This window comes from Parasteatoda tepidariorum, chromosome 2, assembly GCF_043381705.1.
Source record: "Parasteatoda tepidariorum isolate YZ-2023 chromosome 2, CAS_Ptep_4.0, whole genome shotgun sequence".
Classification (NCBI taxonomy): Eukaryota; Metazoa; Arthropoda; class Arachnida; order Araneae; family Theridiidae; genus Parasteatoda; species Parasteatoda tepidariorum.
In genome coordinates this window covers 12563640-12579400 of record NC_092205.1, presented here as the reverse complement: position 1 = coordinate 12579400, position 15761 = coordinate 12563640, and the positions used below count along the sequence as shown (strand labels likewise).

Here is a 15761-nt window from a genome sequence, read left to right as displayed (position 1 = left end):
TTATATAAGAATGAAATACATTAAGTATATTACTTGACTTAATGTGCCCCTTAACTAATTCAGGTTGTTTAATCAGTTTATGCTATACTTCAGGAATAGTACTCTCAAAACTTCCTTTATAATGAGTTTTCTATGAATTAATTGTATGTTACATTGCAGGAAGTGACTGTCTAACAAAAATTTTATGTAAAAAATTGAGAAAAAATATTTGAACTTCTTTTAGAAACAGTTTTCGATAATTTTTTATTTATTTAATTATTTATTCACAAAGTGAATGCATTAGCTTTCTATCTAATTTCTGCTAACTTTAATTTATAAAAAGTAGACACTATATTAGAGTTTAGACTTTTAATTATAAAGTAAGTTTTATTTGTATAAGATAGTATTTATGGTTATTCTTGGGGGGGGGGCATAAGTTTTGTTCGTATGAGAAACAAACAGCAGAAAATGTCACTTGCTTCTTTTTTCAGTGCTAGATTATAGACAAGAGCACATCCCCTTTCTCTAGTTTCTGGTTTTTCTGCCAGTAGTCCATGGACGGCAACTCTGACGGTCACGCGGCTGTTGTTGCAAGGTTTTCCTTCTTCATCCCATTCAGATATGTACGTCAGCCAATCATAACTGCTGGGATTGGAACACAGATTGCACAACTGCAATAAACATAATGGGAAGATAAATTAAAGGCAAAAACTGAGTACAGTAGAAACAATTACTTAAATGTTTGACTGAAATATGCCAATCAAATTATTTAAGATGCTACTTTAGCACATTTAATACATTTTATAACCAATAATAACTGATATTATTCCAATAACTACTCTAAACTTATTATTCATGTTCCCTAGCGTATGAAAAATGAAGTGATTAGTACCTACCCAATGGTGGATGCAAAATAATATTTAAGATAGAAGAAACTAAGAGCATTGTTAAACTTTGAAGAATCAGTATCGGGGTTAATCACAACAAAATTTAAATTAAAAACTCCAAACCACAGGACCCCAATCTTTTCTGGCTTACCACCCATTTTGCTAGATAAAAATTTTTCAACGTCCTCTTTAAAAAATATATAACATTTATTAAACAATTAAAAAATAACCTTTTTAAATTCTTTACTATTTTCGATATGATAGATTTTTAACCACATTTGTTAAAAATTTCTGCTGACCGATAAATTTATATTTGAACTTCTTTTTTTTAGCATTTTTTTCTTTAAAAATAGTCGTCACGTAAATGCTTGAAAATATATTCACTTATGTATCACCTTTCAATTACATATAAAATTTAATAATATTAATTTAAATATTTTATGACTTGTAAAATTTGAAATTATAAATTAAAATATTAAACTGCGCGTACATACTTATAAGATTTTGGATAAAATAATGAATATAATAGGGTTGAACTGCAGTGTGTTAGATGTTTATTGGTGCATACAGTACAAGATCATACGTATTTTCGAATCAATCACAACAGTTATAATTTACAAGCAAACTATAAGAAACTCGAAGTTTATAGAAAAAATATTTACGAAGAAAGTTTGCATATCTTATAGTAATCTTTTTCTCAATAAATTGATAAATTAAAAACATGTAATGTACGCAGAGTTAAATATGTATTGGTTTTTCGATCAAAAGTAATAAAAAAATTGATAAAGAAAATGAAGGAAATTTAGAGAAAGCAATTAAATGTTACCATATTTAAATCATAACATTTATATCATTTATATTTATATTTATCACTTATATTTATATTATTTATATTTATATCATTTATATTTATATCACTCGCCTTACGGTGAGCATCATTATTTAATAAAAAATGATGCCTTGAATTTCACGAAACTTTCTTCATTTTTGACAAAACCGTTTCCTGGTATATGCTCCGAGTGAAAATCTCGTCAAAGTGACGAAGTAACTATCGTCTCTTCAAGGAAACAAATTTCGTCAAAATTAAAAAAATGTTTCGTCATTCTATTTTTTCCAAAAAAAAAACCCCCTTATAGCTCCTAACTTTTCTAATAATCACTTTATCGTAGATACCATATAGGTGGATAAATGTAGCCCAAACAACCTATGGAGGAAAGATAGTTGTTGTAGTTCATTTACGTCGCACTAGAGCTGCACAATGGGCTAATGGCGACGGTCTGGGAAACATCCCTGAGGATGATCCGAAGACATGCCATCACAATTTTGATCTTCTGCAGAGGGGATGGCACCCCCGATTCGGTAGCCCGACGACCTGCACACGAAGTCGCGCACTTTACGGTAGAACAGTTTAACGAGGACCAATATCGCACACCCTCGGTCCATATGCAGGCTGATCCAAGTGGTCACCCACCCGCACACTGACCGTAGCCAGTGATGCTTGACTTCAGTGATCTGCTGGGAACCGTGTCTTAACGATCAGTCCACTGCGGGACGGAGGAAAGATAGAACAAAGAGATAAATTATACACATTCCCAAAGCGGAATACGAACCCGAGATTTTCCGTGAACAAGGTCAACTCCTTGACCACTTTCCAGAAACCGGTTGAAAATCTTCGTCACTTATTTTCGATCATCTAGTCTTTCTTCCAGTTTTTAAATTCTAGTTAACAATCTCCCACAATGCACTGCGATGAGGTTTTGAGTTGAGGAAACAGTTTCGTCATATATTTGAGAGTTTACCTTTTGTCACAAATAATGTGATTTTGTGACGAAATAATTCTCAAAATTAACGAAATACTACTCAAGGCTTACTGAATCACCAAAAGTGAGAATTTTATTTGTAAAATGTAGTAAATTAGTTTTAATATTAAAATTTAAGGGAGTCTAATCTGAGAAAGTTGATCGAATTTAAATTTATGTCTCAATAAAAGGCTAAAAATATTTTATCCATTGCATTACAACACTAAAAAGAAAAATTAAGCGAGTTATTTGGATAAAACACTGAAACCTATAAAATATGCGTGTGTTAAGGATGAAAAGTATTTTTCATCTTCTGTTCTAAGATTAAACATACTGAATCTTTTACTTACCAATCCGCAGGTTTCGGTTTGTTCCTCGACGGGTAAAAATTCGACCCTATTAAAATAACTCATGAGATAATGTTTTTCTCTGTCTTGGTGCAATAGAAGAATGACATCTTCCTTCAATGATGCTGCCTGCATTACTTTTAAACATAAAATTGGAACGTCAGGTGGAAGAGTTCGGTCATTCAGAAGCCTACCTAGAATAAAGATAGATTTATGACTTATATGTCCTATTTTTAAAACATCCAGGGTCATTGTTTGATCAACTAATAAGATTGGGGGACACCAGACTGATACTTACATAAAATTCCCAAAATTGGCCCAATTTTCCGCAGCTAATGTCGTCGCGTTTTCGTTGTCATTTAGTTACAGGTTTTCATTTTTTAAAGAGTCATGATAATGTAACGACTGTTACAGCTTTATACAAACTAAAACACATAAGACCACGTTCCTATTTTGTTTTAACAGCAAAACGTAACGTTCAAATGCAATGAAAGTCTTGTTTAAAAAAATATTGTTAAGTGAAGCTGAACATTTAGGCCCTGGTGATGTTTTATTTTTTTCTCCCTACTTTTTTTTAGACTTTATATGTTTGGGGGAATTCCGTAGCATAGTCGTGCTATTGATAGGGTGTGAAAATAAGGGATTGAAATGAAACTTATTTCTCTTTTTTTAGACGCAATAAATTTTATGAACTTATATTATTCTTATATTTTAGATCTTAATGCATATCCTTAAAATTCCCGATTTACTATCACTGGAATACATATTGAAATTTACGCTCCCCTGATATATAACAAATTAAAAGAATTATTTATTATAATGTATTTTAATATAAGTAATTAATGTGATGAAAAAATCAAGAAATTTGGAATAGAATATCAAAATAGACGAATAGAATTAGCAGCGGAATCGAATAAGAAACAGACAGAACGGACGGCAAATGGACCGAAACAAACTCACTAAAATATCATCAAAAGGTGATTGAAATTATGAGCGAAAAAACTTGTTTTCTACTAGTACTGACACTAGTTGCAGTAGTGACGCAATTACAGTTACATTTTTAAACAGTTTACCTAAATTTAGAATCAACAATTTTTTCATGTAAAAAAGAAAATACTACAAAGAATACTACAAATTAGTATGTTAAAATATAAGAAAAAATACATTAATATTTTGCAAGTGATTACTAAATTAATAAACTTTTTTTCTTCAAATAATTAATATGTATACAGAAATAACGTAACACTTAAGGCAACTATTGCAAGAAGTCTTTCGAAAATTTGAATATGTGTATAGTTTGTCTAAAATAAGAACTCCCCCAGACATTCGTCTGGACCTGCGGCGGTGACTATGGTAACGAGGTATGACTATTTTAAGTAGGGATGCGGGGTCACTGTTTTGGAGTGGTTTCGGCTCGAGTCGGTAAGAGAAAGGGAATCTTTCTTCGGTCTCTTGTGTTTGTCTTAGAGTGAAGCTACCCTCCATAAAATACGTCATTTTTGTTTCCATAGTACCAGACAGCCTCAGACTTTGTGGCGGGAGGAGTTCTTAGCTTAGACAAACTGTAACTATGTTTTTATTTACCTATTGCTTCTAGATGTGTTGTTCCCAGTGCCCAAGCTCCTCCTTCTGTTGTTAAATACTCCATTATTTCATGGAAATCTTTCACTTCCTGTGGATTAAGCTTACCATCCATAATTTCTAAAAGTCTTTTAAGCAAACCAGGACCCTGTAAGTTTAAAACAAATAGTGAAATTACATAAAATGAATTGAAATTGTTTGAAAGGTTTCACAAAACTCGCAAAAAAAAAAAAAAAAATTTACCAAAAAAGAAAAAAAAAAAAAACGCTCGCAAAATTATATTGAAAGCGGTTTTTAGTTAGTACCAAAATTTGAAATTTGTAATTATTCCGTTCAGTAGGTACCGGTTCACCATAAATTTTGATTTTCAAAATTATAGTTTTTATTACCATAAATTTAGTAAAAAATACAAAACTGGAAAGTAAATTTAATCCAATAAATGTTTTTAGGTATCATGAAAAAATTGCCTAATTTTATTTCAATTAAAAAATTTTATCACATATTAACAAACCATATTTTATTACTTCAGTTTTGATCATATTTTTTTCAGTGTGTCAAAAGAAATTGAGAAAACTCAAGGTTCTTCAATATCTTCTTCCCATTTTTTTTTCTTTTTAAATTTTTTTTATGCATAATCAATTTATTTCCTGTTTCAATTTTAATGTAAAAATCAATTTAACAAGTATTAGACATTCATAAAAATTTTAATTTAGGAAAATAGTAAAATTTTTGAGTATTTTCTTACTTTTAACAATTAAAAACATTTATTTTTTAAAACAACGAATCGAGTTTGTTACAACTATTATTGTTTTGCTACCAGTATTTTTTTTTCATTAAAAGTAGCTTCACTATAATATTAAAGGCATTTTGATTGTTTCAGCAAAGCATAGCTGCATTTAAATTACTTTAGTATCTCCTTTCACTAGCATGAAGCTACTATTTATTTATGGGCCAAGAGACTTTCAAACAAAACAGTTATGAAAATTAGAAGTTAATGTTAGAACTAATTTTATATTAGTGGTTTTTTGATAAAATTAATTTTGATTTATTTCTTTAGACAAAAACAATGTATTTTCACTTTAAAATAAGAATGTACGTAGCAAAAATTCTACTATTACAAAATTTTTTGGTTCTAAGAAAATGACAATAATGGTCTCGTATTAATAACATTTAAAAAAAGAAGCGGTGCATTTTTACGAAATGAGAGGTAAATATATTTCCCTAAATATTGAAGGCGAATTAAAATTTTTATGAATTAAGATGATAGAAGATATCAACGTTGTTATTTGTTTGCTAACTATAAAAAATTATTAAACGTTAAGCTAAATACAAGATATTATTAAAAACTGAAATAAACGTGCTAAATGAAATGAATTGATTTCATATTAAATATTATTCAATTCATTTATTTTTTTCTTATAACATTAAAACTAAAAAAAGATTCTAAGAAACAAATATGAAGTTGGAATACTTTAGGATTCAAATTATGTTCAATTCTTAAATAAGTAAAGAAAATTTCGAAAAAAAAAAAAACTGCAAATGTACATAGGAACATGTTTAAACTAATATGGAATGTTCAGTTGCTTTACTGAAACATGGTCTAATGGCGTAAACAAAAATATTCAAATCAATATGAGTTGTCCATTTGCAGTATTATCGTAAAACATATTTGACGCTATTTTATAACCGCCATTGCAGAGTCGATGGGGTTTACGACTACTAATGTTCAACTCTGTAGCCTTGTAATTTCAATAACAATCCAGAAAACAAAGGAACTCCTGGATCAAGTATTGGGAGAAATTTACCTTCGCGGAGAACTTTTTGATGGAACTAACCCGTATTTGGATTACAAGGAGAGGAAAAACCACGAAAACCTTCCACGGTTAGCCTGAAGGAAAGAGGACTCTAACCCATGATCTGTCTACCGGTGAGGATATTTTTTCATCAGCTCTGTGGTCGGTGCGAGCCGGGTGTGGAATTCGCATCCACTAGCCATCGCTGTGATTAGAACCTGGTTCACCTCATTAGGAGGCGAATGATCTATCACCTGAGCCACCATGGTTCCATAAAACATATTGTCAATTGACGCATCCAGAACATATTCAAGTAAATATGAGTTCAGTTTCAAACTCAAACAATAAAGATATTTTTACTCTTGCAATAAACTATGGAAATTTACATGAAATGAAAACAACTTCTCTAAAAGATGCCATTTTTCTCTTCTGTGGAATGAAAACTTAGAATAAGTAGTAGTTTTTACTGTGACTAAGGGATTTTGCAACTTACTAAAGGGTTTACTAAGGGATTTTGCAACTTATTAAGCGATTTTGCAACTTACTAAGGGATTTAGAAACTTACTAAAGGATTTACTAAGAGATTTTTTAACTTAGTACTTACATCTACATCAGGAAATGTTATTGGGGGATCTTCGTATCTTCGGCTTCTTCTAGGATTGAAAGCAGATACGGCTCCATCCTCCTCCTCATCATCCAATCTCCTTGCTGCAGACTCATTCGAAGCTGCATCGTTTGCCTACGGGTACAGTTATAACCTTGTCTTACTGACATTTCATATAACTGAGCACTGCTTTGCTACATTAATGATTGAAATTTTACAGTGTGTAGTAAACTCCATATAGACTAGACATTTTTTATAAATTAAAGAATTGTCCATAACAGGATAAAATATTTTCAAAGTCATTTTTAGAGGCTATTAATTTATTGTATTATTAAATTGATTATAAGATTTTAAAATGCAAACAATGTAAGTTCGTTTTTGTAAATAAGTTGCACTTATTCAAAGCATCTGCTGTAACTTACAATCAGTACTAGTTTTAGTTTTACTAAGAAAAAAAGAATGAATAGCATATGCATTGAGTTAAAATGAAATTTGGGGGAACTATATAACTTTCTTCATTGTTTCGTTTATTATTTACAATCAGATAGTAATTGAATTTTTAAAAAAATAGTTATTATGGCACATATTTTTGTTTTAATTATATTTTCTTTTCTTTGTTCTAAATTAATAATGTGAAATTTATTATTTCAAATCAAAATATCTTTAAAAAAATTAGTTTTAAATTTTTTAAAAAATTTTTTTAACTTTTAAGATTTAGGATTTCAAAACATTTCTTTCTCGGGTTCGGCATGACAAAAAGAAGAATATTTCTCTATATCTTCTAAAGTAAATATTTTAAGATGAATTTATGCTTTTAGATTATGTCCGCACATTTATAAAACTCTGTCAACCTTTTTAACGCCGCTCCAGCAGTACTTCTATTTTTAGTATGTTACCAAAAGTAATAACTATCATAAACTGTACCTGGTTACCACTTTGAGCTTCACTGGTCGCACTACCATTACTCTGTGAGTCATTGGCATTGTTTGGCACTGCTTCAACTGTCTCTGGCTGTTTTGGAACTTCAGTTGGCGTCTGAGCTTGTTGGGAGGGTGATTCTTGCTTCTGTGATTTTTGGGATTTTTGCGATGACCCTTCGGCTGCCTCAGTCTGTTTCCCATTGACCATCGGCTGTTGACCAGAAGTCGATTGATCTTGTTTACTTGAAGACATGGCGTTGGATTTTTTTCTTCGTGCACCGTTATGAGGTTTAGGTTCTGGGTTTGAGTGACCGTTTCTTTGTTCTTCAGCGACTCGGCCAGTTAGACCAAAGCTGATACCTCGAGAGCCTTCAGCTCTCAAGCTTAGCTTGTGAAAGTATTCTTTGAGAGCACTGCTTAAATTCCTTTAAGAGAGGAAAAGAAAAAAAAATAATCTGTATTGCTATATGAGACATGTTTGCATTTAATTTCGAAACAAGGTCACACATAAATATTATTCGAACAATTTTTTTTTGACAGAAAAAATTTATTAAAATGGTAAAAAAATCAACATTACAATATTGATTTTGGAACAAAAAATTCAATTCTTGTTATAAGAAGATTCGTTGATCGTTTCCTCAAAGATTTTTCCCGACGAAATAAACTGAGTTTTGATCTTCTAAGAACAAATTAGTTTTTCTCTTGCTGTTAAGGCGACAGGGGACTTTCAAATGAAGGAAATTTCGTCGAAAAATCGATTTTCTACTTTTTGGTATTTTTGAAATTTAGGCATTTGACTGAACATTTTAAAACAAAAATTTTTTGAATCCAAGAAAAATCGAGAAAGGTATGGCGATGTTTGCTTTGACTACGCAGCTTTGTTTACATTTTCTTATCTGTAGCTAGCTGTATACCCAAATACGTTTTTGTTTGTTCTTGAAAATTAAGTTTACTTTTTGAAATTTTAAAGCATCTGAATATTTAACTAGTTCATAAGCCCTTATTTATAGCTATTTGTGTTTTTTAAAAAAAGAACTATTTGTTCTAAAGTAGAATTCGTGATGAATAACTAGAAAAACCCATTTTTCTCAAAATATCCTTTTTGACAAAGTTACGAATTTCAAACTGTTCCCGCTAAGTAAAAATTATTCTATTGAGCTGAAAATTTCATAGTGTATACTTATGTTATTAACACTTTATTTTAAAAGTTTAAAAAGTTTGTTCTAAAAGTTTTTAAGCTTTGTTTTAAAAGTTTTTAAAATCTAGCTGAAAATTGCTAGTTTTAGTATTAAATTTATATATGATTAATTTATATTTTTTACGATCTAATGATGCTACTCCTTGACTACTTTTTTCCTGTTATTTGTTTCTACAGTAAAAAATAGAAAAGGTGCTCCCAACAACTTTTTTATGTTACCTAATATATAATATTTTGAAAGAATTGTGTCATTTTAACAAACTTGCAGATGCGAGGAATAATATAAAAACAATCTAAATTCTAAATTTCATTTTTTTTAAATTTTAAAATATTTATTTGAAATTTTGTACAAAAGTTGTTTCTAACAATACAAAATTATACTGAAAATTTCAAGTAAATCCCTTGATAATTTCTAAAAAAAACATTTTGAAAGTCGTTTTAATGTGGTGCATTAGGGAGAAGCATTCTCACAAAATTGTGAATTTTTGTTAACGCGAGGGAATTAATAATAAAGCGTTTTAATTTTTTTACATGATAACTCAGTGTAGAAATGTCAATATAATTGCTAGTTTTACAAACGTATTTTAAAAAGTAGGTCATCTCGAGAAAAATTTGCATATGGATCGGACAATCTAAGTAAAAATAATTTTTCTACATAGTTGTCTCAATCCACATGTGTACAAGAAACCATTGAGCTAATCACGAAAAAAAAACTCTATTACAATTATCGTAATGACATTTTTGGTAAGACACACCAAAATCTTGGTTAATAAAACTAAAATGCACGGTGTTCAAACCATTCATTTGGTAATTTTTCCATTCATATGGTAAAGGGTTTACAGGAAATTTTTTTTCTCACAATAATAGCTCGTATTACCTCAAATTTTTTAAAAAAAATACAAGACTGAAAGTAAATTTAACCAAAGCAAATGGTTTTTATGTAATGTCATAAAAACCATTATAAACCATTATAAAAACCATTATCATTATAAAATTACCAAATTTACCAAATTCTATCAATGATATGACACAATATTTTTGTATTCATTTTACTAAAATCATTACCAAAACGCGTCGGTTAAAACAACCGAGTTTTTTCTGTTCCCATAGAGCCAAAAAAACCGGTAAATTTTCCAATAGTTTTGATTATACATTTTTTTTCGCTGTACGCAATCAGGTTTGTCTAATTATTTGTGTGTTTAATTTTGCATTTGTTTATAATGTGGAAAAACTTATTGCAAAACATTGAGAACTGAACACTTTATATCAACTTTGTTAAGTTGGTTTTAAAAAAAATAAACTGTTAGTCCAAAACAGGAAATAATATGAACTGATAAAAATAAAATTTAGATATTTATTTTTAAGAAACTGGCGTTATAAAAAAACAACGCTTACTATTTTAATTCCTATATCAAGTAAAACATCAAATCATAGTTAACATCAAATTATAGTGTATTTCAATTATTCCACACTAGATACAAAGAGAATATTGATCTAAATTCAGATAATTATTTCTCATGCACTCTTAGAATAAATTAACTAAATAACTATTAAGTTAATAACTAAATCACTATAATAATTCAACTAAGTGTTTTTTAAACATCATATTAAATACATTATAGAACAGTATTGTATTTTTTTCTGTTTAATTTCTATGATGCAAAAAGTACTTATGTACCACGAAAAAGTACTAGACTGGCATCAATTTAAATTTTTTTTAACTTTTTTTATAGCTTGATATTTGTTATTTAACCATTTTTTAATTTTACTAAAAATTTTAAATGCATCCTTATTTATAGAATGTTAATTAGTGCAAATAAATTTAAATAACAAATGAAAACACCTAGAAAAAAGTGAAGATGTTATATAGAAATAATATAGTTATAAGAAATATATATAAAGTTATAAGAAAAAGTTATATAAAAATAATATAAGAATTCTATAAGTTTTCTCTACAGTTTTATTTTATCACTTGTAGAAATTAATAAATAAATACATGTTTTTGTCTGAATAATGAAATGAAATTCAATATAAACCAAAAAATGTCAAGGTCATATTTTAAAATATTTTTTTTTATACCAAGATATTTTTAAATAAGCACAAATGGTACTTGGTTCTTCGAGAAAAATTATTTTAACGCCAAAACGAAACTAAAATAAATTATTTTGTTTATTTTGATAATATTATTTTGAAATGAAATAAATAAAAAATAAAATGAGACATAAAAGTGGATTTTTTAATCTTTCAACAAAGGCTTGTTTATTAATGAAATTAATAATAATTATTAGTGAAATTAGATAAAGATTATTAACTGAGTAATGAAAACAAATATATTATAGATCAATAAAGGTGAAGGTTATTATTCTTTTTAGAAATAATTAAAATTAAATTAATTTTTTTAAAAAAAGGAAATAATAAATTAGTAAATTATTGAATTGAAGCATAAATTTGGTAAACATATAAAATATATTGTATGATCTTCATATTTTTATTTTCCATAAAAAATAGACTAATTATTTAATTAACTAGTTAATGAACAAATAAATAGAGAAAATATAAATAATGAGACAAATATAAATAATAAAACAAATATAAATAATAAAATAAATATAAGTAATAAAATAACGAAAAAATGAAATAATAAATTGCTGGTTTAAACCATACTGTAATAACCTTTCATCTTTTCAGTTTCAGTTTATTTACATTCGTTTTTTTTATTTTTCAGTTTATTTGCATCTACTTAAATAAAAAAGCACATCATCAAATAAAAAAAGATCTAACAAAGGATGAACCAGTTCATAACTGTCAAAAATCTATACATTTTAAAAAAGCTAAGAACAATATTTAGATATTTTGGACTTGAAAAATTATCTGAGTTAGCAGCCCAAGAAAACGAAAGCCAAATATGGCAGCAGTTTTTTGGTACTCAAATATTCTTATGTATATGTTCTCACATTAAACATATTCATAAAATATGTAAGATTATTTCATGTCATTACATAAGTCAATTATATAACTCTTTAAAGAAAAAAAACTCTTTTTATATTAATAATTTTGTTATTCGTTGAGGCAATTTTTTGAAAACAAAGAGACTAAATTCAGCCAGACTTACCTTTAAGCGTACAGAGAGTTGTGTGGAGGCGCAGATGGCGCGTCCAAAAGCCGAACCTCACCATTAAGTCCTTAAATAACTTTTCTTCTAAGTTTTCTTACACGGAATAAGCAAAAAAGAAATAACTTCGCCTCAGCGCCAGTCTTCTCATTTAGAATTGTAGAAAAAAGAAGTACAATTGCAAGAGATGAGCACATCCTCCATATGTGCCACGTGGAAAATTTAAAATAAATTTGAACTTTATTAACTGATGCATCCTCCTGGTGATAAACATGTTTTTTTTGTTTCAAACAAATGTTTGACATCTGCATCTGTCACCATTAGCTGATATTCAAAATTTTAGAATTTTTTTTAAGTTCGACAAAAGTAATAAAAATTCTGCTCGCAATGAATGATAAAGCTTTTAAAACTTAAATGCAATTCAAAACAAGTTTAGAATGAAGAATTGGCATAATCTTTTACCGAATTTTCTTTTTAGCTCTACAAAAGTAATAAAAATTTTACAATAAGTGATGTCACATTTAAAACTCAAGCGTATTTCTAAATAAGTTTTGAGTAAAGGATTGGAATTACCTTTTCCAGATATTTTTAGTTATACAAAAGTAACTAAAAGTTTAGAATAAGTGATGTAACTTTTAAAGCTCAGGTGTAATTCAAAAGAAGTTTTGAGTAAAAAGGATTGGAATCACATTTACCAAATATTTTTAGTTATACAAAAGCAACTAAAAGTTTAGAATAAGTGACGTTACTTTTAAAGCTCAGTTGTAATTCAAAAAAAGCTTTGAGCAAAGGATTGGAATCACCTTTTCCAGATATTTTTATTTATACGAAAGTAGCTAAAAGTTTGGAACAAGTAATGTAACTTTTTAAACTCAGGTGTAATTCAAAATAAGTTTTGAGTAAAGGATTGGAATCACCTTTTTCAGATATTTTTAGTTATACAAAAGTAACTAGAAGTTTGCATTAAGTTTACAATAAATGATGTAACTTTTAAAACTCAGGTGTAATTTGAAATAAGTTTGGAGTAAAGAATAGGAATCACCTTTTCCAGACTTTTTTTAGCTAGATCAAAGTAACAAAAAGTCTACAATAAGTGATGAACAGTGAAAAGTTGACATCACTGTATCAAGTTTTTTACTATCACCGTTTTGTTTGAGTAATGACTAACAAATATATCTGACTTTTTTTTATAGAAAGGAAAATATGTAGGAAAGTAAAATGAAAAAATATGACAAAGACTGGAAAAAAGCAACAAAAAATTCTGTAAGTCTATTGAGATTATGTAAGAAAAAAAGAAAGAGAACCGTAAACCCCAAAGATACGAACCTGAAAATTATTGAAGGCTATTGTTCAAAATTAAATTCCATTGTTGTAAAAGAAACTTTTCATTAAAATGTGAACAAAATTATTGAAACTAACTCATTGCAATTTTGTAAAATCAATTGAACAAGTTTTATGACCTTTACACTATATGGAAGATATTCAAAAACAAAAGTCGAGAAAAACGTTTGCAATAACAAGACAACATTAGTCGGAAATGTAAAAAAAAAAAAAAATTTCATTAAACTCTGAATAATATTTTATTAGAATAAGATTAAAACTACACAGGTGGACAAAATTAAGAGATGGAAAGCATTTTCGCACATTTTTATGACGCTATATTCTTCTACGACGCGCATTTCTATGACGCTGTTTCTGGACGGTTATTGATATGAAGGGAACCTGGAACCCGATACCATCCAGCAACATTATCAAAAGGGACCATTATGCTGGTGGAGGACTCATGATTTGGCAGGGATCATACAAGATACCCGCACACCACTCCATGTGTTCAACAATGGTTCCGTGCATGCCCAGAGGTACAGGCAGGAGGTCCTAGAGCCCTATGTGCATCTTCAGGGGCGCTGTTGGCCCTGAATTCATTTTTATGGACGACAATGCGCGACCACATTGGGCTCTCATGGTTGATGAGTATCTGGAAAGCGAGGATATTCAACGAATGGATTGGCCAGCCAAATCCCCTGACCTGAATCCTATTGAACATGCTTGGGATGCTCTTGGGAGAGCTATTGCGATGCGCCAACTTCCCCCCAGAACCATTCTGGAGTTAAAAATTGCTCTGGTGGAAGAATGGGAGGGTCTTCCACAAGTCCTCCTAGCATGCATACTCGTAGTGCATGCTGTCTGTCTGTCAGGGGTGGCCATACACCGTATTGTCGCTTTTCGCCTCACTGCCTCACTTTTATTATCATCTTTTATCCTTAAGTTCAGACTACATTTGAATTTATTGGCAATAGGTCTTGCCAGTGAATGGCACTTTCATTTTTGTTTTGCATACTTTATTATCATGGAATAAGCTATATCCATACCAAATTTCATTTATTTATATTCAGTATTTCTTTAGACATTCGGGAAAATGTCTTCCATCTCTTAATTTTGTCGACCGTTGTAGCTTATTATGTTGTTTTTGTTTGGAGTGAGTGCACATCATGAGGAAAAAAGTAGAAGAAGATACTAAGATTTGTGGATTCTATAATAAGAATCTCAATGGCACAATGAGTTAGGCCATTGCCTTCTAGAGAGGGATTAGAGGTAGGTATTAGTTAGGCTCTTAGATATTATTATGAAGAATCTGGGTTTTTCAGAGCAATATTTCAGGCCTTGTATCTTCACAATAATTTGCAGTTTTTCGATTGATGTAAGAGCAAATCACCAGGAAAAGTTACAAGGACTATATTTGTGAATATTGTAGCAGTATTAAGAGCGATGGGGCATAGTGGTTAAGAAACGGAAATAATATTGAGAAGATTTGCGGTTTTATATCCGGAGGTGAATTTAAGCCCAATCAGCTTCAGATCAACGGGTACCAGCTAATTTAGGAAATAAAGGCTGCCTGGTGCATAATGCAATCATTGTAGTAGCATAATAGAAAGGAAAAGTCTCAATATAAAGGAGGCTTAATAGCCACGTTTGTGTACTAATGTTAAAAAAGTACAATGCATAATGGATTAAATGAAAAGCAAATAAATATCTACATTTTTCCAATTTAAACTTCTAGTAATATATGCTAAAATTTTCATGTATGATAAGTACATTGTAAAAACTGTGGTGTGATATAGCTCCGAATTTGATTTTGAATAATCCTTAAATCTGAGTGAAGGAACGCTTTTCTCCTGTTAACACCGAATCGAAATTGCATGTACAGTGTGTTAAAAAAACAAATAAAAAAACAATGTGTTTGTTTTTATTTAGTTTTGAATTATTGTGATGTATTTGAGTGAAATATAAAATACAGCATGAAACACTGGCGTCTTTTTCTGCGTTAAAGGTAAAGTCTTTCAATCGCGGCTCACTTCCTACCTGCGTTAAAAGTAATTTGCGCTTATTTGCAGTTACAGTCAAATCCTGCTATAGTGAACCTTCAAGGGACCGAAATTTCGGTTCACTATAACCGGGAGTTCACATGTTTGATGATATTTTTACTGAGAGTAGGTCACTCTTATCCACCAAGTCTGATAAATTGCAAGATGCATTTGATAGA

General features: G+C 29.6%; 1 protein-coding gene across 1 annotated transcript in view; it reads right to left on the bottom strand.

Moving 5' to 3' along the window:
* LOC107455922 (uncharacterized) overlaps positions 1-15761 on the bottom strand; it is a 57628-nt gene that overhangs the window by 6545 nt on the left and 35322 nt on the right. The window contains exons 5-9 of the mRNA XM_016073650.3: positions 7915-8335; positions 6991-7125; positions 4597-4741; positions 3016-3206; positions 459-650 (exon numbers count right to left, since the gene is read on the bottom strand). Of these exons, the coding sequence (XP_015929136.1) occupies positions 459-650; positions 3016-3206; positions 4597-4741; positions 6991-7125; positions 7915-8335 (1084 nt within the window). The remainder of the gene's footprint in view (positions 1-458; positions 651-3015; positions 3207-4596; positions 4742-6990; positions 7126-7914; positions 8336-15761) is intronic.